The sequence below is a fragment of the Idiotropiscis lumnitzeri genome, chromosome 13, assembly GCF_059441095.1.
Source record: "Idiotropiscis lumnitzeri isolate Australia: NSW breed Sydney's pygmy pipehorse chromosome 13, RoL_Ilum_1.0, whole genome shotgun sequence".
NCBI classification, from domain to species: domain Eukaryota; kingdom Metazoa; phylum Chordata; class Actinopteri; order Syngnathiformes; family Syngnathidae; genus Idiotropiscis; species Idiotropiscis lumnitzeri.
The window spans coordinates 14,943,495-14,966,859 of NC_142403.1; the positions used below are offsets into that span (position 1 = coordinate 14,943,495).

The 23,365-nt window shown below is 40.3% G+C and overlaps 2 protein-coding genes across 6 annotated transcripts; one reads left to right on the top strand and one right to left on the bottom strand.

Annotated features, from left to right (window-relative positions):
* Positions 1–304: 304 nt before the first annotated feature.
* On the top strand, positions 305–9,332 carry il12rb2 (interleukin 12 receptor, beta 2a). Of its 4 annotated transcripts, none has more exons than XR_015846285.1 (16): positions 305–451; positions 540–681; positions 1,653–1,913; positions 1,984–2,122; positions 2,245–2,435; positions 2,511–2,653; positions 2,857–3,001; positions 4,337–4,410; positions 5,370–5,580; positions 5,777–5,950; positions 6,693–6,794; positions 6,927–7,073; positions 7,141–7,269; positions 7,483–7,588; positions 7,676–7,871; positions 8,165–8,312. XR_015846285.1 is itself a non-coding variant. In XM_088312714.1 (16 exons), exons 2-16 carry the CDS (start codon positions 606–608, stop codon positions 8,588–8,590), a joined length of 2,412 nt encoding a protein of 803 aa, XP_088168840.1. In that variant the 5' UTR covers positions 305–451; positions 540–605; the 3' UTR covers positions 8,591–9,332. The 4 variants fall into 4 exon arrangements, 3 of the variants coding, with proteins under 3 accessions (XP_088168840.1, XP_088168842.1, XP_088168841.1); XM_088312714.1 differs by having other exon boundaries at positions 7,676–7,763; positions 8,165–9,332; XM_088312716.1 differs by having other exon boundaries at positions 1,999–2,122; positions 7,676–7,763; positions 8,165–9,332.
* Positions 9,333–9,337: 5 nt separating this feature from the next.
* LOC148324635 (cyclic nucleotide-gated channel cone photoreceptor subunit alpha-like) lies at positions 9,338–18,382 on the bottom strand. Of its 2 annotated transcripts, none has more exons than XM_088312719.1 (9): positions 18,174–18,382; positions 13,294–13,418; positions 12,699–12,770; positions 12,413–12,544; positions 12,272–12,331; positions 11,636–11,800; positions 11,423–11,524; positions 11,239–11,345; positions 9,338–10,943 (listed from the first exon to the last, which is right to left on the bottom strand). In XM_088312719.1, the coding sequence occupies exons 2-9, from the start codon at positions 13,392–13,394 to the stop codon at positions 9,547–9,549; spliced, it is 2,136 nt and encodes a 711-aa protein (XP_088168845.1). In that variant the 5' UTR covers positions 13,395–13,418; positions 18,174–18,382; the 3' UTR covers positions 9,338–9,546. The 2 variants fall into 2 exon arrangements, with proteins under 2 accessions (XP_088168845.1, XP_088168843.1); XM_088312717.1 differs by having other exon boundaries at positions 12,413–12,589.
* Between the last annotated feature and the right edge of the window lie 4,983 nt (positions 18,383–23,365).

Below are 23,365 nucleotides of genomic sequence, written 5' to 3' on the forward strand. Positions count from 1 at the left end.
ATATTGTCATTATTTGTTAGCAATCCTCCCCCATTTAAAAGAAATTGAAAAAATTGTTGAACAAACAATTACTTCCTGGCTTTGGATTTAAACCTGGCTTTCCATCACTCCTAAAAATCAAAATACAACATATCAAAAGTAAGTCGTAGAGTATAACACAACACAACGCGCTTAAACCGTAAAGCCAAGAAACACAACTACACTCGCACCAGCTAGCACACAAAGGGTGGAAAGAGGACTCATGTGTATTATAGTGGTTCCATTGTGCAGCACGCCCCACTGAACTTCCTCCAGTTAGTGCAACTTTGACTCACATGCTGACAAAGAAAAAAAAAAAAAAACTGAAAAGATGACGCTTGTCACGTTCACACTACACGTAGGGTGACAAAAAAAAAAGGACCAGGAAGATGAAGACAAAGCACTTGATGGAGGAGGCATGATTTTGACTTTGGTAAGTACATTTTGCGTGACTGATTGTTTGCTTTGTCCCTTCTTACGCAGTGGTCAATATGACTTCCAGTTTTGTGTCTCTTGTGAAGGGTGACGGTGGTCTTTGATGTGGACGTGTGACGTGCGCGAACACACGTCCATAAAAGTGATGACACATGGCGGCTATTCCCACGACGTGGTTCCTGGTCTACGTTGTGTTGCTGCTGATGCTGCTGGTGCAACTCGGCACAAGTAAGCCTCAAAGTTTATTTTGATAAAAAAAAAATCTACTTTATTGGATAATTGTTGTTGCCAAATGTTACACACACAAGGAACTTTAGTATTAGCGCAAAATGAAAGTAATGATGCAATGTCGTTATTGGTCAGGGTGAGCCAAAAGTAGGTTTACTCCAAAAGAACTTCCTCAAGGAAGGAAGGAATAAAGGAAGGCTGGATTTTTTTAAACTTGATTAAAGGAAAGAAGAGAAGGAAAGATGAATGGTGGGATGGAAACAAAAAGATGGTATGAAAGGAAGGAAGCAAAGAAAGCTGGAGGATGGTCAGGATGGAGGAAACAAGGAGGTATGAAAGGATGTTTTGCCTTGATTTGTTGAAGCAAGGAAGGAATGTGAGAGGGAAGGAATGGAGGAACTGAAGGAAAGCAGGGAGGATGAAAAATATACTAGAATGTATGAAAGGGTGAAGAATGAAGGATGGTCATCAGAGAAAATGCACAGAGAGATGTAATGGAATGAAGAAGGCCAAGCTGGACACTAACAACTTTAAAGGGGGTGGGAAAAGAATGTTCTGAACGAAGGAAGAGAAGGATGGTATGAAAGGAAACCAAGAGGAAGGAAAGAAGGATAGAAACAAGTAGAAAGACAAGACAGTAAATCTTTTAACGTAACGGATCGAAGAAAAGGTAGAACACGAAACGAAGGAAAGCCACGAGGATGATATGAAGGGAACAAAAGAAAGGAGGAACACCGACATTTTTAGGATCTCACCTCGTGTTTTGCGAGGCGCCCGAATTGAAGAAGCCCTTTGGATTACAGACAAAAACGTCTTTGACAAACAAGGAGAGTGAAGTTGCGTCGATCCAACCTTTAGCTCCCTTACCCTTGCTTATGAACCAGGAAGTAGCTGGCTAACTACCAAGTAGGGCTCTTCACAATCCGAGAGGTCTGCTCCCGACAGATTTCTCTTGTTTTCTTACCTCTCAGGTGAGACCTCAGCTTGCGTGATCTGGTCCAGCGCGGGGCGGCTGGTGCGGCGAGGCTCCAGCTTGGAGGTTTACTGCACCTTTAACTGCAAGTGCGGCCGCGCCATGTTCAGCGACCACCCGCCCGCTCCGCAGCGCCACACAGTGGTCAATGCCAGCACCACTTACGTCCACGTGGAGAACATCACAAAGCAGCGGACCTTCAGCTGCCTGTGCCAATGCCAGGACCTGGACCCGTGCGGAATCGACATCTCGTCTGGTTGTGAGTGCAGATCAACCGGGGGGTTGGTTGTCCTCTCCAAATAACTGATTTTGGACAGGTCCGCGATAAGGTTTCATGTCTGCAGACCCACCAGAGACACCGCGGAACATTCAGTGCAGGCACAAGGTGCTGAACAACCAGACGGGTCAGGTGCTTTGTTCCTGGGAAAGAGGCCGCAAAACACACCTGACAGACATTTCAGAGCTCAGGTTAGTGTGTGAGAGAAAGAGAAAGCGAGAGAATGACTTTGAATAAATCTGGTCCCCACAAGTCATTTTTCCCCATACGGAAAGTGTGTGTGTTTGCATGCGTGCCTTTGTGTGTGTTGCAGGGTGACAATTGTATCAGAAGATCCCACTCAGTCGTGGCCTCCAATCAAAATCTTCATCAGAGGATCCGATCCCCCTTTAGCCAAATTTTCCTTGCCGAGTAGAGTTCACTTCATCTCTGTGCAGGTCCACACACAGAATGAACTGGGGTCAGCCGTGTCGCTTCCCGCCAACTTCACCCTCAGCAACATTGGTACCTTTTTGTGTGTTTCTCTTTGTGTAATTGTTGTGGTGAACTTTCAAATTCAAATTGTGTTAACGTGAACAGCGATCCCCGACGCTCCGGTCCTCAGCGTACCAGGGTGCTCCTCCAGGGGATGCGACGTCAGGATTCGGTCACCCGAGAGAACGCAACACCTGGAGGTTCAGTACGCAACAGAAAAAGGGTTGTGGACAAACTATTCAAATTCAGTAAGAATACCAAACTGTTTGTTTCCCATAATAACAATCACAGATTCTGAGATCAAGATACCAGACAAAATTGAATTTTTTTTCGGGAACAATTTGTGGTCGCTGATGTGTCCCGGACTTCATCTATAATCGACCACAAATATTAAAACTTTGTTCGAATCCATGCGGATCGAATGCTAAAACGCTAGTCGTTGCTCCACCAGGGTGTGCCCACGGCTTTGGATCAATTGCTATCCATCTGGTCTCTGGAGCCCTACCAGTTGTACCATTTCAGAGCCAGGGTCAAATTCAGCCTGGGATTGTGGAGCAACTGGAGCAACGTCACCTCCCGATGGACTCAGGAGGAAGGCAAGTATTTAAAAAAACAAAAAACATTGAAATTACATTTGACCTCATGTCAGTTATTTTTAATTTATTTATATATATATATATATATATATATATATATATATATATATATATATATATATATATATATATATATATATATAACAGTTTTGTTGAAGTTTGAGAAGTACAATTTTGTGACCGCAGTACATCATGTTTTGGATGCTGATATGCTATGGGAAGTGCGTTTATAAACGTGATGGTGTTAAGATACAATATTTGTGTTGGCAGTTTCCTCAAAGCACAACAATGCTTGTTTGAGTTAAAAGCTTGTGTACTGGACAATCTAAAATGCTACACCTTGAACCTGTAAATGGGGATCCCATAATTACAAAATATCGCCCCGGAAGTTGGTTTTGCTTTTTGGCAGGGTCGTCTATCATAATTAGGCACATCAAAAATCTCGAGAAACTATACCCATAATACGGTCATCCAACAATGCCACATTTTGAACATTTCTTGACACTTCCACTAATTTTCATGTTGCCCAGAAATTTGGTGGCGGTGTCAACCATGAGTAGATGGGGAAAAAAAGTCAGACAAATTGACCCAGAACGCCTATGACACTACAATTTTAAACACTCATCCCTCAATGCTCAGTCCTTGATGCTAGTTTCAACTTAGCAACATGAAATTTGGTAGACTTATCTATCATGTGTAGACCTGTTTGAAATTGTTGCACATCAGGGACGTCCCCCACCACTCCCAACGACGAATATTCCCGGGCCCAATTTTGACCCGAAAAAACACAGAAAGTCAGTCATGTTGGTTTGAAGTCGTGTAGTTTTGTGACTTGCCATTGATCAGTTAAATCCTCATTTTGAAAACTCAGCCCCTCATTTTGGATATAAGAAGACATTTTAAGGACATCTCACGTGGTTATTCAACGACAAACTGATACAAAACACATTTGACTCTGCAATTTTGTAAATTCAATCCCCGAAGCTGACTTCACTTAACGATATGAAATTCTTGCAGATGTCTACCATGAGTTGTACCATTAAAAATAATTACAAAAAAAAACCCCTCAGGAAGCAATACCCAAAACATGCAGTGAGTCCGTTATTTTGGTTGAAAATGACATTTCTAGGCCAGGTTTTTCAAACACAAATTGACAAACAAGAAAATACTTTTGACGCCACAGTTTTGAAAATTCATGCCCCAAATCGTGAAAAAAGTCTCAAGAACCCAACCCAAAAACAGAGCTAGTCAGCCATTTTGTTTGGAGCAGCTCTTTCACTCCAGACAAAAAAATGGCATCTCTCAAAACAAACATTGTGGTTTGTTGTCTGGCAGCGCCTGCCAAAGAGCTGGATGTGTGGTACACTCAACCTTCCTTCGACTTCAAGACCATAAGACTCTTCTGGAAGGTAAACAGTACAGTGTGAATGCGTTGTATGAGGATGTTTTCTGAGCATCACTTTCTGTTCCACTTTGACGCTAAAAGGTCAATTTTTGACCACGATTTGAGCGTTACGCATCACACACTTGTAACCACAGGCCCTTATGTACATACGCACACGCTCACTTACATATGCACGGAGGTTTTGTCATTTGTCATATTTAAACCAAGTGCAGGAGAGTTGACAGTTTCACTTTACTAGAAAAGAGGAGCTTAAGAGAAATGATCACGTAAAAAAATGATAACTTGCCAAATACCAGATTGAGAAAAAGTTGTAAGAATCAAGAGATAAAATATTCTATGAATAGCTGAGCCTCATACATATTTTTATACGACATAGTCTAACATATTTTTTTTTTAAATTTGGACCTGTTGTACAAGACAAATACAATAGTAACAAAATTCTACTCATATTTGTTCAACCCATTCAAAGCATTCTAAGGTCAAAATGTTTATTAGGAAAATGTCACCACTTTTTGAAGAATTTCCCCAACTAGTAAAGACATTGAACATATTTATCTTTTTTGTTATTTTGCTAAAATCATCTTACATGTATAATTTCGCATCTGAGCCAAGCCCTAAAATTCCAGTTGTTTTACACACACGCACACGCAAAAACATTCAAGTAAATAAATAACTAAAATTCCCCTCTATTAATCATCGTCCATTGGAAACAGACCTACTTTTAAAGAATTCCACAAAATTCCCGACTGAATGAAGAATTTTCAAGAATTGCACACTTTCCATGACAAAATTCACAAGTAAAAGAGACATTCTCATATTCACCATCAATCAGTTCGAACCCTCTCTAATTATATCTCATCAATATTTAAAAAAATAAATAAAAAATGCAACTTTTTGAAAAATTTCACACCAAATTCCGACATGTTCTTGATGTGGTGACGTAGCTCTTTCTCGACTTTCCAGCCGATGACTATCGCTCACGCCAGGGGGAAGATTGTGGCATACTTGGTGGCAGTACGCAGCTCCCAGTCTGTACTGATGTCCACGTCCAACCTCAGCGCAAACGCCACCGGCGCTTCTCTTGCATTTTGTGCGGAGTGTCATGTGACGGTGAGCGCCCTTAACTCCAAAGGAATGTCCCCACCGGCCAAAATCATTGCCTATCGTGCCAAAGGTAAGCCATCACGTCCAGAGCATCCAGAATTTTTTTTTCACCTTTTATGTTTACAGCCAATCCAATTTTTTTTTTAAACCAACACCTAAATTAAAAAGGACACATTTTGAAGCTTTCATTTGTGAAGAAATCCAATTTTCCAAGAGAAATTTCCCAAATCCAGACTTTTATTCTTTTTTTTTTTTTTTCCTTTTAGCATCAGCCCAGTTGGACGTTGAGGTGAAGCCACATGAGCACGGCGTTGCCCTCTTTTGGAGACAAGCGGAAAGGGCGACGTCGCACGTGGTGGAGTGGTACCCCGAGGGGCTCAAACTGCAAGAGCTGCACTGGAGAAGATTGGCTGGAGAAGATCGTCACGCCGTCATCACAGGTAAATTTCTGCTCAGCGGTCAGATCCGTTTCAGTTCAGATTCTCTTGATATGTTCCCAATCATTCTCTTGATGTGTTGCAGATCATCTGCTTTTCATCTACTTGCAGTTCAGATAATTCTCTTCTTGTGGGCCTAATCATTAGGTTCATGTATTCTGGATCATCTTTATGTTTTTTTTTTGTTCCAGATGATTCTCTTGTATTCTTGCTGATCATCCCTGTCATATGTTCCAGATTCTGCTCTTCATATGTTCTAGATAATTTTCTTAACCTGTTCCCGATCGTCGTCATCAGTTGTTCCGGCTCATCATATATTTTGGATAGTCCACTTCATGCATTCCAGATAGTCCTCTTCATATGTTCTCGATCATTCTATTTATGTGTTCCAGTGTTCTAGATTACCCTTTTCACATGTTCCAGATTATTTTCTTCATGTATTCTGGGTCATCCTCTTCAGAGGCTCTAGATAATTTTTTTTTTTACTTGTTCCAGAGTCTTATCTTCATGTGTTTCGGATTGTCGTCTTTATATATCCGGAATATAATATTCCAGATAGTCCTCTCGACATGTTCTAGATCTTTCTATTCATGAGTTCCAGTTCTTCCGCTTTTCTGTACGGTGTTAAAGATTACCCTCTTCATATGTTCCGTTTCATGTGTTCTACTTTATCCGTTTTACGTGATGTGTTCCAGATCATTCTTTCAATGTGTACTGAATTTGTCACACTTCCTTGTGTGCGCAGGTTTGAATGCGTCTGAGTGCTACGAAGGAGCTCTTTATATTCTCTGGAGTGATGGGTCGATGACCACAAGAACCTTTAGACTCCTCAACACCAGCCAATCAGGTGACAGTCTAGTTATGAGTCTGACTCTCTGTCACAAGATCCGAATTCAAGTGTCCTTTGTTGGAACGTCTCTACCAAACTGAATTGGTTGAATCAGCCATGACTCCAGAGCATTCATTTCTTCTTTTGTAGTACCCAAAGTTGGTCCGTCGGTTCAACAGGAAGTGGACGCCAGTAGAGTGACTTTGACGTGGGGGGAACTTCCCAGGGCTCAGCGTGGCGGGTGCATCACACAGTACACCATCTATCTGGAAGACAGCAATGGACGTGTGCAGCAATGTAAAAACCAAATACGCAAATATCTTGATTGAGTTCTTTTGTCCTAATTGCCATTGTTGATTTGCAGACTCGGTTCAAGCGACTAAGCGGACGTTTGTGTTGTACCTGCCTCCGGGTATCCACAGTCTGTGGATGACTGCTTGGACTTCTCTGGGAGAAAGTCCAGTCACTCGAAAAGTCAAGATCGTCATCCAAGGTGAGCTCATTATGTACATCGTGTTTCTCCGCCAGAATATCATCTCAAGTCACTGTTCGTTATTATGAGTTAGTGTGTGAATTTTTAATAGAAATATATTTTTATTAGAAATAAATATCCACTTCGTTATTATGCAACTTAATGTGTACAGTGGGTTGTGGTGCTAATTATAGGCTCGAATGACTAAAAAGAAATTCTTGTCGTGGTTCACAGCTGTGGAGGGGATCCCGATAATCCTGTTCTTGTGCTCGCTGTTGTCGCTGGCCGTGTCACTGGCAGTGTTGCTGTGCCTCTGTCAAATTGCAGCCGTGAAAAAGAGGTTCATGACTTATTGCTGCAGCAGCAAAAAAAAAAAAAAGCACTTGATTAACTTGCCTCGTTTAACTGGAACACGTCCTTCTTGCAGGGTGTGGCTGCTTTTCAAGTGCTTCTTGCTGCAAGTTGTGCCGGATCCAGCAAACAGCAAATGGGCAAAAGAACGCGCCCAGGAGACGGTTAGTACATCGAAGTAGAGTAAAAGCGTGCCACGCGCTGATGATTAGTAATTCATTGGGCGCGGTACGGTGGACAACTGGTTAGCACATCTACCTCACAGTGCAGAGGTGAAGGATTCGATTCCGGCTACGGCCTTCCTATGTCAAGTTTGCATGTTCTCCCGGCGCCTGCGTGGGTTTTCTCCGGGTACTCCGGTTTCCTCCCACATTCTGAAAACATGCATGGCAGGTTGATTGGACACTCTAAAATGTCCCAAGGTATGAGTGTGAGCACAGATGGTTCATCTTTGCGTGCCCTACGATTGGCTAGCAACCAGTTCACGGTGTACCCCGCCTACTGCCCAAAGACATCCGGGATAGGCTTATTTAGTTTTAATATTTTTGTCTATTTTGGTTGCCAGGAAGTTGAGAAGTTGCCTACCCAGCCAAGTGAGACCATTACGACCGAGGATGACGAGCCAATCATCACCATGATCACAGATGACGAAGAGCTGTCCAACATGGAGCAGGTGGCCTTACCACCAACCGGCCCGTCCACATCCCAGTGGCCCATCACCACGTACATCAAGAGTGACTCCCATGAGTCGGACAGCTCGGAGCAGACTCGGACCTCGCTCGACTCCAATACCATCACTGCCGTTTACATCTCAGCCACATGCCAGGAGGGTTGCCTGGCTGAGGAGGAAGACGTGGACGAGGAGGAGGAGATGCTAACGCCGCTACCCGCTTGCAGCTTGTTCAGTCAGCAAATGGAACCGCATTTTATTGGGAGGTTGACTCTGGATGTGGTCCGAATCGACTGCAGCAGCCTCTTTGAAAACAGCTGATTGCACACACTACTTGGGGTTGAACCGCTTAGTCCACTTGTTGATGAGTCGCATCGACATTTCAAAGATCAAGTCAACTGATCACAAATTATATGTTTCTTCATCTCATCTTCCAATGGGTCCATCTGCTGCTACCGCCGGACTACTAACGACTTGTGGAAATGCAAAAATGTCTGGCAATCACGACAGTCTTCGTAGGAAACTGTGAAAATAAGATGTTTGAGGACAGTGTTGGCGGGAATGCTCTCCACCCACCACATACAAGAAGCAAAACTCAAATTCCTCTTAATTTGGTTTCTGTCTATTATATGTGTTTGAAATTGGACGAAATCTGCAGTTGGACTTTATGAAGGCCCCTTTTGTGGGTGCCAAAATTCATTATGCTGTGGGAAATTGGCCCCAAAAAATAGGGCAAGAAATGTATTGTCATATTTTATTTTATCTAAAAAATGACCAGGTAGACAAACACAGTGAGACATCTTAATGTAATGCGCATAAATATTTGATGTATTCATATGTACAGTATCAAACATCACTTACTGCTGTTGTTGTTTTGATTTGATATTTCACCTGTTTTTGCAGGCTAAGAAGGGATCGCCTTTGTTTTTTTTTTCCATGTAGATTTCAAAGTGTAATGAAAGACATACCCAAAAGGACCTGTGAGAGGCAGTAGTATGCCACGGGACACTCCCACCGTGGGAAAAAATGAAGAAGCTGAAGTGCGGAGGCTTAAAAAGGATCTGGATGTGCATACAGTGAATCCTCAGCATGACCTGGATTACTGAAGATCTAACAAGTTGTACTGACAATTACAAACCTTTTCGTGTGGGCGTTAATCACTTTTCGCTATTCGCGACATACAAGATTTCTCTGTACACAATTAAACAGATATATAAATAGATAAAAACAAGGTGGAAATTTCTATTGTGAAGGTCTTTCGCTCTTTAAGTCCTTCTTCACTGAACTTTCTTGTCCTTGTCGGCCACCACTTCCGACAGGTCCTCGGGTTTGACAGCCTTCACCTGGGCCTCCATTTGGGTAACCCGTTGCTTCATGCGCGTCTGGCTGGAAGTGAACTCGGCCATGAGCTTAGCAAACTTGGTCTGCATGACGTCCAGGTTGTCCTGCAGCCTGGTCAGCTTCTCTTCCAGGTCCTTGGGGTCGGCTCCGGCATTAGCCACAGCCTCGTCAATCAGGTTGTCTTTCATCAATATGGCCTTGCCCTTCTCCTCCAGGGCTTTTTTGGCGTCTGGGTACTCGGTGAGCGCCTCCATCAGGTCGTCCTTAGAGAGGGCGAAGAGGTCAGAGTAGCCCACACTTCGGATGTTCGCTGTTCTCCTGTTCCCGGCCTTGCTTCCCTTAATGCCGAGGATGCTGATTTCCCCAAAGTATGCGCCGTCACTGAGGACCACGAACTGCGTGACGCCGTCGTCGGCCACTACAGCCAGCTTGCCCTCCTTGATGATGTACATCTCCCGGCCAATATCACCCTTCTTGCAGATGTAGTCCCCAGGACTGAAGACTTGAGGCTCTAGCTTGAGCACCAGCTCAATAAGGAGTCCTGCCTCGCAGTCCTGGAAGATGCGCACTTTTTTAAGTGTGTCAAGATGGACGTTGATGGCGATTTCGGCCTTGAGCTTGTCCGGCAAGTTCTTCAGGACCTCTTTCTCATCACAAGTCTTTTTCTCCGTCCACAGGTAGTCAAACCACTTGATCACCCGGGCCTCTAGGTCTTTGGTGACCTTACGGAACTGCATGTACTGCTTGATGGAGTCGATCTTGGCTTGAAACTCAGCACGGGAGGCGTTCATGTTGGAGATCATGGCACCGACGTTTCCGACGATACTGGCAAAGATCAGCACACCAGTGAGGAAATCCGCAATGACAAAGAGGTACTCCACGTCTCTGACCGGCGCAGGCGTCTCGCCAATGGTGGTGAGGGTCAGTGTTGACCAGTAGAGGGAATATATGTACTTTCTAGCAAGGCGGCCATGCTCCGGGTGGCTGATGTTGGGGTACACCCAAGTGTCCGAGCCAAAACCAATTGTCTTGGAGATAGCAAAGAACATACAGGCATTCCAGTGGATAATGACCAGGATGTAAAGCACGAGATTACTAATACGAAACATGTTTGGAAAGCTGGTCCTGGTCTCTGTCCTCTCGAAGAACTCGAACAGCCTGGAGATCTTGCAGAGGCGGTTGAAGCGAAACTCTGGGTTATTGAATCCATATCTCAGGAAGAGCAGATCGGTGGGGATCATGGAAATCATGTCGTACTTGAACTGCGACGTGGTCCTATATTTGGCTCTCAGTTTCGTGGCGTCCTTCACCAGCAGGCCTTGTTCCAGGTAGCCTGAGGAACAGACATCAAATTAGAATCCACCTGCAAATTGGCCTTCTATCAATGTGAAATGATTCTTGACATGCAGATTTAATTTGTCGCGTGTCCAAGTTCATAGCAAAAATAAACTAGTTTCAGAAACTGGAATAATTATCTACTGGCCGGAGTTGCCTCGAGCAGCTCGTTTTGAGTGTTCTCATTATTATTATTATCAAGTATTTGTGTTCTGTTCTGTTTGAAATGCTTAGGTGAATAAGCATCAGTGGTTAAAGGGGCTGCAGTTTAGATACCTGGCCAGGAAACTGACCTGTTCTTGACCTGACAAACGTGTCAGTATAGTAGATGAAGTCTGAGGTGTAGTCCAGGAAGACCCAAAGTTTAGTGAAGCGGTCCTGGAGTTCATTGAAACAGGCCCTGGTGGAATAGATGAAAACATTGAAATATTTTCATTTTCACTTCAAATATTCAACCAAGTTCAAGTCAAACAATACCTGGTAACAATCATTATCAGGTTGTAAAACACTGGGCCAGCAATAACCGTCAGCCACCTGTAGTACATATCTGCCGCCGGGTCCATAATCCAGATCTCCTTCCTGGATTTGAAAATAAAACTTTCAGTGGGCACGTGTAAAAGAATGCAGGAATCAAACAGATGTTTCTACAATCAAATCAGGCCGATGTCAAGTCCATTGGAGAGTACTTACGGGGGCTCCTCTTTCTTTTTGTCATCTTTCTTATCATCTTTTTTGTCATCCTTTTTCTCATCTTTCTTTTCATCCTTCTTCTCGTCATTCTTCTCATCCTTCTTCTCATCATTCTTTTCACCCTTCTGGTCTTTTTTAATCTCCTCTTTCTTGTCTTCCTTTTTGCTAAGGAACACAATCTCGGGCATTTAATTCTCTTAATCACAAAAGGGTGTCTTTGTCTATGATCGACAACCAAAGGGATACCAAACTACAACAAGAGGGAAGGTTCTGGTCCTATCTTGGTAGATGTTTCTTTTTTTAAACTCCTCTTTCTTGTCTTGATTTTTGTCAAGGTCACAAACTCTGGCTGTTAATCGGGGCAAAAGGGGAAGAGTACGGTAGGATTACTGGAGGGTTTCTGGATAACACCAGGAGGGGAGGGTCTGGTGAAGGTAGCATTGGTCCAAATCCTAGCCTTCCAGAGGATTCATTACAAATACAAGCTATTCCTGTGTAGTTCAGAAATTCTTCTTAATTGGGTGTAACTCAACAAACCACCAAGACAACTACAAGACGATTAAACTGGGAATAGAAGGGATGTCGCTACAAGCCGAACCAGCTACCACTGAGTTTCTATCAAGGCTATAAACGTACTCATCTGTGTTGTTGCAGTTATTCATGTTGTAAGTAGCTAGCGGCCACTTACTGCTAAGACTTTGGAAAGAAACAACATAGGGTAGTCAAGCCCCTTATATTGCGGGTGACTTCATTCAAATTACCACCACTTCCACTCACTTTTTCCTGTGCATTGTGCTGTTGCAGTCCATGGACTGTCCGTCGCTCTTACAGCCGGACACTTCTTTGAGCTCAGGGCCTCTGAAGCGCTCCAAGAAGGAGTCATGCCTCGGCGGTACTTCAGGGTTCATCCTGTTAAAGGCCCAGTTGCGCAGCATGTAGAAGAAGTAAGAGAGCCTAGACATGATCAGAGAGAGTGGAGACAACACCGACGTGACACACATCTTGGCTACTGAGAAAGGGAGTGGTCAGATCACAAGGGAGAGTCACTGATATGGAGGTTTACCTGGCCATTGCTCCTGGACCAGTAAAAAGCGTTCTGTTGGACTTTGAAGACAGTGCCCTCTCGGGGTTGTGACTGGAAGACATCGTCCACATAACTTGAGCCAGAAAGTGCCAATGTCATGGTCAAAATGTTTTTCCCTATTACAGATCATTCCTGTGTCCCTCAGGCAAGGTAGACTGCAGATTGTAACCTTCCAAGACCGCTGTAAGGGAGCCGTCGGAAGAACTACTGAAAGTAGCGTCTGCTTGGGAGATTTCCTAGTTGCGTCACACGCTTACCTTTCCGTTTTTTTAAAGGACTCACAAACTAGAACACTGCTGTACCAGATACTCAAAATGTTGCTTGCTTCCCCAAATTGCAACTATCTTACTTTTTTAAGCAGTATACCATACATACTTAAGGTGACATCGACATTTAAAAGATGACTGGATTTGTTTAGTAAAAACACAAAACTTACTTGTGTGCCTTCTTAAAAACATTCAAGACAAAGTTGTGCAAATATACTTGGGATATACAAAAGGCGGCCACAAAAGCTAAAAACTCCTAAAGGAGGACAAGGCTAACGACTGTCTGAACCTTCCACTTTCAAACAAACCTGCTGTCTCCATTTTCGATGACGGCTAGGTCCTCGTCGGATGTGTGACTGGACGAACGACATCTGGTCAAGTAGGAGATTTCGCTGTTGACCTTCGCCATGGTGTCGTGTCGGGCCCGACTGGCCTGAAAAGTAATGATAAAATCAATCGGGGTGCTAGGAAGTTGTCTTTTTTGGACAGAAGTTCAGGAAAGTCACTGGACATTTCTTAGGCACACAGTGGATTCAAACACGATGCAAAACTCGAGCCTGGGAGCAGCTACGAGCGGCCCTGTCACGGTTTTGTGTTAATTTTTCTGGTGTCCAGGGATAATATTTTCCAACATTCCCAGAATCTTTCAAATGATTGTAAAATTTTGAGGTCATGGTCTGCCCACATTACTTAGCGTAAGCAAAACAAAGCTCGATCTATGTATGAAAGTAAAACTGCTGCCGTGAAATCGGAGTCTGGAACGATTCAACTCAAAATGCCCAACTTCCTGTTCCATTTATAGTATGGATCTTTTGGACTTTTTTATGTGACTTTTATGTCGAGTGTTTTTGATCATTTAGTTGTCATCAACAATCACCAAATTTCTTTTCGATCATTGAAAAGGGTGTTCGCGGCAGATTTTTTTATGTAAATTTTTATGAGCATTACACTTACCTTGGTATAATTGTATTTGAGGGCCTGTTCATCGCTTTGCCTTCATCGTGCTTGTTTCCAAAATATATGGACCTGACATCGACACTTTTCCACTGTGTGGTGGAATATATATATCCAGCCTCTAAAAATACACCCTCCTTATATCCTTACCACTAAACAGGATGAGCGTGCTCTCTGTGTGTGAACGGTCAGCTCTGCTTTTAAAATAAATGCTGCTTACGGGTCTGCTCCGGCCTTGCTGGCGGCATGGGTGTGGGAATATATAGCACGGTTAAGTCTATTAGGAAGACTTCTTTGGGAACACATAGTTAAGGACTGCTTTCTTCACCTCTATGAAGCCACAGTCTGGGCAGGTTCTTTTAAAGCAACTTTGTTAGCCACCACTTATGACCTTCTCAGAAATTGCTTGTTGATAACGAAAAGTTACAATTATTTAAAAAAAAAAATGCATGTCATATTATAGTAATCCATGGATAGCATTAAGCGTAGCTGTCAAATGAAAGGCAAGATAGAGTCAATAATCATTTGAAATTATGAGCGCTAAAATTAGCCCAAAATGGCTGATTCAGACCATTTTAAATTTCAATCGTGGGTCCTTGTGCCTTTTTCATGCGTTCTGTTATGATAAACACGTCCAAACAATTTTGCATCGACCGGTGAACCAGGTGCAATTTTTTTCTAACTTTCACAATTTAAGATTTTTTTTCTAAAGAACTTAATTAAAACTACCGTCTGGAAAACGCACGGATTCATGACTATCCGCATATTTTTTAATCTCTTTCTGTAACATCCTAAAGATGGCTCCCAGAGAACAGTCTGCTGCAACTAAGAAACCAGTGAAGGAGGAGCTCGCCACTGGCCGTCAACAAAAGCAGAATGGAAGTAGCGTTCCGAGAGGCGGGTCTGGCTGTGGGTGATAAACTTCTCAAGATGAAACAGATAAAGTTACCGCTAAGGGAAAAATATCATGACATGGCTTCTAGTAAAGTGGCATGCTATACTGATATTTCCTGAAGTGTGTCTATGATGTCATGACTAATTTGCATAATAATCGCCCCCATACAGTTTCTCTGCTGATGAGTTGGATGCTAGGCTGGCCAAAGATCTGTCGTTTTCTAACTACCACACCCCATGAAGCATTATCATGTCCAAGATCAAAGTTGCAGAAACCTTCAGAAGTTCTTCAATAACACCCCAAAAAGTGGCTATTCATTTTTGTTTTAATTGTCGCTAGAGAGTTTGAGAAAAAGTTCCCAGCCTTAGCTTCTAATACTAATAATTATTATGAATATTAATAATGTTCAGCTTTGTTGATAATTGGGCGATTTAGTGATGAAGTGCTGCCTCCACAAGTGAAAATACATTAGAATCTGTATGAGTACTCCCTTAATAGGGGTGGGCGGTATGGTTAAATTAGCCAGTGGTTGTTCTGTGCATGTGCCATTCATTTAGAGTCTGCACAGAGGGGTGAACATCGGCTGCTCTGGAGGGAATCTTAGTCTCCACAAATATCCAGTAAAAACACAAAAAGTATCAACGTTTGTTACGAGCTACTTTTTGGAAACTATTCCCTCAAGGGCTTGGAAAAATTGCTACGTAAAGCCACAAAGTTGTTAACTTGGCCACAGCTCCTTAGAATTTGTAGTTTTTTTAAATGTGTATTTTCTTCATTGAGTTTTCCACTTGGCTGCTATTCAATAGTCAGCATTCATTTGTTATTTATTTTTTTTATCACTGTCATCTTTGCAAACATTTAAACTCCCTCGCTAATGTCTGTGGTTGTAAGCACGTGTAGACACGTGTAGATTAGCGCTAATGCCAGGGAGTTAACAATAGCAGTACAAGCCCAACCCACTCCATTAAATGACACTGACAGTAGTTTACCATTAGCCACTGCAGCTAAAGGTAAACTTGGGTAGCATTACATCATTGGCCACGTCAACAAAAACTTGCTGGAATGTGAAATCATTGCATTATGACTTCATACCTGCAGTTTTCACATCAACATGTTGGAAGCTAGTTGCATTATACAGTTAAGTCGACTTGTTCTTTTCATGTTATGTACAGTGGAACGGATATAAAAATATAAAAAGTCTACACACCCCTGTCAAATTGGAACAAATTATGAACAGTTTAAAACAGTAGTCAGTGTTTATATATATAATGTATAACTATAACAACAAACTTCGCAACAAGCAGCAAGTTGGCAGTGTACCATTATATGTATGTTGTATTATCCTGTGGCTTGTGAGGAGAAGCGGTACAGATAATGGATTGATGGATGTATTATACTGCCCCCTGTGACATGGTGCACACCAGAAAGAGCAACAAAATGTCCATTGATTTGAAGCAAAAAAAAAATATTTTCTTTACATTTGTTACTACTGTTTTTATGTAGTTCTACTTTTCTTACTTAAAACAACATTATTTGGTATTTTTTGAGAGAGCTTGACTGGATGAATGGAATTTCTATTCATTTCAATGGGTTCAATGCACTTGTATTACGAATCCGTTTCTGTCATGAATAATGTATATTTGTCGTCCCTTCGTTAATCAATCAAGCCCTACCTGCTGTTGACTTGACCTTAAGGTTTTTATTTATTTTCTTTTCCCGTTATGGCGTCATCCTCCGCGGTTGAAATAAAATAACGAGCCTATTTTGACAAACGAAACAGTAAAAAGTTTTTTTCTTTTTTTTTTTTTTTTTTTAGGGCCACAACTGATTGCGATATTTGGCAGGATAAAATTCAGATAACAAATAAAACGGCCAATTAAAATATATTTGATGAAAAATAGAAAAATAACCAACAACTTTGTTTTGGTCCCTTAACATTTACAACAATAAATGTATGAATTAGATTGTTTTACAATATTTGTCTTTTTGCTTTTGTTTAATGTCACAACAGAAAGAAAAATTGGCCAATTAGAGTAAGGGAATGTTTGAACGTCATTTTCTTTGAAAAATATACTTAAGTGCAGTTACAAAGTACTTTGTGACTATCCATCACTGAGTGAAAATAAGCACCGTTACGTAGTAGATCAGAATTACTGTTAGCATTATGGTTGACAGAATGATCTGTTAATATAATAATGCTCTTATTTGGTTTGTGGGAGATTAGCAGCACTGTAGCGTAAAGACCCGCTAAGAGGCTTGAGGCTTTCTGTTTATCGCAACAACCTCACCCCGGGCAGGAACAACACAATATATGCAAGCTCCGGTAAAGACGATGGCTCGGCTTTGTTTAAAAGTTTTTTTTGTTTGTTCGTTTAAATTACATTTAGCTCTATAATATATATTTGTGTGATGAGCCATGAGTAATTGAATTGATTGTTCTTATTTCTTTTCCGATTTAATTTAAATTCAGAACGTAAAACCTATTTGAATTATAAATACTATAAACGCTGTAAATTAGAAAACTATTGGTGTGCATATTATTTAAAATTTGCTAAAACATCCTAATGAAGATAGATTTTTGTATTACATATTAATATTTTGAAAACTTTATTTTCATGTTGTTTTGTAAATTGGACCTGCTGTTCTATTGACTACCTGAACTCAAGCAATCAAAAATACATCAAAATATAATTTGCGTCTTATCTATGTGATATTCCAGGGATGTTTTCTTTTTTTATATTGCTTTTTTTCTTCAATATTTTTAAACACTGATGTCTACTATGTTTGAAAATGACCTTTCTAATGATTTATTAACAAGCTGCACTAGCTCATTAAACTAATTCACTCTAAAATTGAAACTAGTCAATGTACTTTTGTTCATAATACTTTTTTATTGAAGGATTTTTTTAATGTATTGATTCAAGACTAGCTTTACCATTTTTTTTGCAGTGAACTAGTCCAGTAAACTATTTTTTATTTTATACAGTGTCCACAAAAAGTATAAATATTCAATATATCTTGTTTAATTATTTTTTTAAATATCCTGTTCATGAACACAGTATTTTGAATGCCTTGGCAAAAGGAAAATCTATAAAAATAAAACATTTTCTCTTTTGAGAACATTTTATATATGTTTTCTATAATATTTCATCTGATTTCATTTTTTTATCCGTACTCATGTTCACCAAATTGAAAGGCATTGACATCCACTTTATTTTAAAAGTGCCTTTGCAAATATATATTTTTTGTTTTAGACTATATTACCTTTCATTAAAAAAAGTATTTCCTAAATATGAGAAAATGAGAAGTATTTTTTTTTTCATTGAATGTGGCACCTACCTGGTCACACGTTTAAGTCCACCACATAAGAAAAGAGCCCTCTGAGACCACCACCATGTGCATCCATCCTTCCTCAAACCACCATCTTCCCCTCACGTGTACGGCAAATTTTAGATAAGCAAATATTTCCCCATGGCTCGCTCCTCCGACTACGTGTGCGCCTCCTGTACATAGTCACTGCCAGACGAGGGGCTGTGAGGATGAGGATAGGATGAAGAGGAGAGGCTCAGCCTGCAGATCCCAGATCAGGAGATGGGAGGAGTCCTCCATCATTATGACCACATTGAAAAGAGAATAAAATAAGACAAGAAATGCCTCTAATCCTGATTTAGAGTGGAGAACCTATTTCAGCCACTTCGTGCCCCCTCTTGGTAGCTTGGTCCACTTTTTCTTCAATATTTTTACATTTTGTGACAATATATTGTCGAATTTTCAAAATAAACCTTGTGGTTGTAGTGAATAAGAGATATATATAGTTCTCATTGATGTCAAAAGATATCCTCGTGTTGTATTTTTAGGTGTGAGTTTTTATCCAATCAGAATTCAGCTAGCGAGGCCTTCAGATACATTGTGCGAGCATCTGTTCTGTGACTGACCGGGCTCTTAGAGTTGATAGACGGTTGTAATAGCCAATTAGATCACAAGTTGATGACAGTAAGGCCTTCTCCAGGCATCCCGATGAAGGTGTCTTGTGATTGGATCCTCACTTGTGAGAGGGCAGTGCTATGCAGAATCAACAAATCCACACCAGACAGTCTTACCGTTGACCGTCAAGACTTTTTGAAAGCAAAGACCGGGCATACTCATTTTTGTTCATGGCAGTGGGTGGATTGCAGTACTTTTCTATCATTTCAGTACTCTTACCATTACAGTACTTTTACCATTGCAATATTTTTATCATTGCAGTATTTTCAATCATTCAGTAGTTTTTATCATTACATCGTTTCCCCCTCTGTATAATGGACAGGCATTAGGAGTGTTTCCTTACACTTAGATACGTTTATACTGTGTATATTTGCATGCTTTTTATGAATGTCTGCTGCTAATGTTATACATTAACAGCTACATTACGCCGCCTACTCTGTGTGATCAATATCTTTGCTGCTGTAACACCTCAAATTTCCCCATTGTGGTACTAATAAAGGACACCTTTATCTTCATCTTTATCTAATTTAATAGTTTGTTTTTCACTTACTGAAGCAAGGGAGGGGAAATGCAGTAAGTGAAGGCCAGACAATCCTATTTTCCTAATAGCATTGTTTTTATTAGAACCCATCAGGCACAGATAAATGCTTAGACCTGGAGTGGTGAATATAGTGATGAAGCAGAATGGCTAATCTCATTTCAAGTGTTGCGGCGACCAATTACCCCCTCCCCTGCACCCTCCACCCCTCTCCTCTCCAAACCTCATTAGTTATAGGCCAGGCTCCAGGTGCATGGAGATTCATTCAAAGCCTCTTTACTCAACATACCACGTGATCATTGTTGCGTTGTCGATGTGCTGCGGCGCGGCTACGGCGCCCCAAGATTCAATCACAGCCTAGCTGCCTTTTGATTCACCCATTTTCGACCATGGACACATTCAATTATTTGTAATGGAGGCTGTCACAGGGGGAAAAGCAACAATCACTTAAAATAAAAGAAGACGGAGTCCAATGCATATCTTATGACTTGAAGGGCTGCTAAGTTAAAGGGGAAGTCAAGCCTTTTTTTATTTTGACACAATAACATTAGCTATGTGGCCCCAATGGTCTATGAATTGACTTCCCCTTTAAGGCAGCACACAAGTCAAGCTGTTTTTATACGTATCCTGCTCAAATTTGATCTACATTGGTAACTTTTCAAGACATCCTGTCTAATATTTGTACGTATTATTACAGTCGCCCACTATAGGGCTCTAGCAGTGACCATAACGGGAAGGAAGTACTTTTTGCTGTTTTGCTGAATGGGGAAGTTGGTTGCGCATAACGTCGACTTCATCGACTTTACTGATGCTCACACTAATGGCACAGGTGTGCTATTTTGGCACTGAAATGAATAGCACGACTTAGAGCTGACGTTATCCAGCAGACTAGACAACCGAACTAAACGTATCCACAAAAGGCTTTCCACAAGCCTGATGATTTCATTCTGTCCCTTTTGAAGTGGAAACTATTACACGACGTTAGTTGTGAATGTCACTCATGTCCCGTTTAAAAGTCGTCCCGGTTACTCCTGGAGTCTCGTAGTCGCGATATAAGTATTTATAATAATTACGTGATTTATCCTTCTCACCTACAGGTCCCACTGGATTCATTTGTATTTTTACAAAATCTTTTGGGTATGTCTTCACGGATCACAATTTTTTTTAATTGTTTTAGTTCAGGTCAGCCATAGCCACTCAATTTTCTTTCACCACAAGTACCCTAGCACCTGTTGTTTGCAAACTTTATGAAATGGTCTATATGCTACATCATACATATTGTAGCGGATGCTACTCATGGGCAGAAAGGCCATCAATATGGATGTCAAAGGTAGTCCTAATAATAACTAAATCATTCCAATCATTGCTGACAAAAGTCAAGATGAAGCCAGACAGCCAGTCAAGGGTGTGTAATCAGGCTACTTCAGCATGGAAATTAATGTGTGGGGGAGGCCAGATAATGGCGATGATGCTATAAACCAAACACTACAATCATGATGATTGGGGGAACATTTTGGCGTGCTCGAAGATTGCTGTCGTGTTTGAACTCGGGTGAATTTGGAATTCATTCTGTTTCCTTAATTCCAATCTAAGAATGCAAGTGTCCTGAGTGGCAGAGTAGACTCCCTTTCTCTTAATTTATTTGCTTGAATTAGAAGCTAGTGGGATGTTATTTTATCCATCTTAGGGTGGGGTGGCCACTTTGCTCACTGCCATCCGCGTTTCTCTAACGTGTCAGAGTGGTAGCGGGCCCTGTTGTCTTGTGCTGGTGAGGTGGAGCATGGATGAAGGTGATTCTGTGTGTTTCTGTCATTTATCTTGAGAGGAGTAAATACAAACACACTACATTGAGCGCCTACAAATGGTCGCTATGGCAACACCTCAGAGTTTTGTTACCTTTTTTTTCTCCCAGAGACCTTGAGAACGTGCTCAATTTTTTTAATAGCCGTTTCCAATTCATACCTTCATCAAGGAAGCGAAAGCACACTTGTTTGTTGCTTACAACTAAGGAAATTTCCTGATGTGATTTTTCTCATTGAACCTCCCTGAATTGTGCCTTTAATGAGTACTTTTATTCAATTAGTAGTAGTAGTAGTAGTAGTAGTAAATATTACATTGTTATCAAACATATACAATATTAAATTACTAATGGGATTTGATTTGAATTTTGAAATCCAATTTAATGGTTATAATGATGCTTCAAACATTCTATGATTTAGCTACTGATTTCTTTTTTATCACATTTATGGACAAGGTGCAAATACAACAATCCATTTTAAAGTCAGTACACGTACGCTTCTCCAATACAAAAAAAGTTTGTTTTTTTAAGGATTGCAACACATCAGGGTTGCTAATAATCATAGAGGCCACGGTCTCGTGTACAATGGGCTGTTTATTGTTCTTGTATTACATAGCATAGCACTGACAATTTTATCCCAAGTTCGCCCTCTACTGGCCACCTTGAGAGCTTTTTTTTCTCCCCCCAATTGGAACTAATGACGTGGGCAACTTCACTTCGCAACAGTAATACTTTAATATCTTTACATTATATATATATATATATATATATATATATATATATATATATATATATATATATATATATATATATATATATATATATATATATATGTGTGTGTGTATTTTAGTGTTTTGAATTTATTCTGGAAAAACAACCATTGTATCTGCTTATCAAAGAGGTAATAATTAGTGAATTTATCTTTGGCGTGCTTTTTTTTTTATTGATACGATCTATTTAGTTAGTTTAGTGCAAGTAAAGCTTTACAAACAGACATTAACCATGAGACCGCTTCAAGAAAATTTTCTTAAGTTGCATGATGGCAAATATGAGCATGTCTCAAACTGGCTAAAAAAATAAAGCTTGTCAAAGACACGTTATCAATTCATTGTAACCATTTCACACTGACTAGTTTCATTTTCTATCTCTCATTTACAACAATGACCTACTGCCCTTCCTAATCTGTTGTCTTTAAAAGCATGTCAGCCATTTTATAGGCATAAACTTCGCTTCAGCCTAAACGTGCTGAGAAAATACATAGTTTCTTTCGTTATTTGGGACATTTTTACAGCAGGTTTTCATGTCAAGATGTTCATTATAGGTCAGTTTGGTGGTTTTGGGGTTTTGTTGCTATAGATATTGCATAGCAAAACAGCACAACATGAAACCAGCACTTAGGTCATTGCTACTGTATGCAACGGTGGCTGACTTGCCGCTTCTCCCATCAACAACCCTCCCCCAAAGAAAACAAGCAAGAACATTAAAAATAATAAATGATGGTAATTCATTTTTCAATAAAATGATCATATACATCAATTAGTTATTGTTTTTTGAAGTAAATGGTTAGTCAATTTTCATTCAACTATTTTTAAGTAGCAAAGTTAAACAATGAGAATAGTTGTTAAATCAATTAAAAAAACGTACACATTTTACTTTTTATTTTTATGGCTTTTTTTTAATTAATTAATGAGATCAAATAATTTCTTAATAGATTTTTGATTAAGAAAAAGCAAAGCAATTAGCTTTTATTTCTTTCAGGAAACACATAGTTAATTAATATTTTTGAGTAAACAACGTGGAATACATTATTTGCTGATTGATTAAAACCGTTTCCATATTTTTCTTGTATTTATTATTTTTGCAGATGTTTTTAGTTTGTTGGTTCATTGATTGATTGATATTGAAAAGAAAATAAACCCGGTAGTTTTTATTTCATGAAGTCATTGATTAATTAATTCATCCAGTGAATTATTTTATGAAAATTATTTATAAAATATAATCATAGATTTTAACATATTTTGTCCATATTATGAGATTGTTAATTGATTTTATGATCTATAAAAAGTAACAAATATTTTCGCTTTTTCATGAAATAATTGTTTATGATTACAATTTGTTTCATCATTCATTTTAAATAGTAACATGAAACAGTAAGAATGATGAATCCTTTCATTTTTTAAAGAAACTCCTTCACAGAAATTACTAGGACGT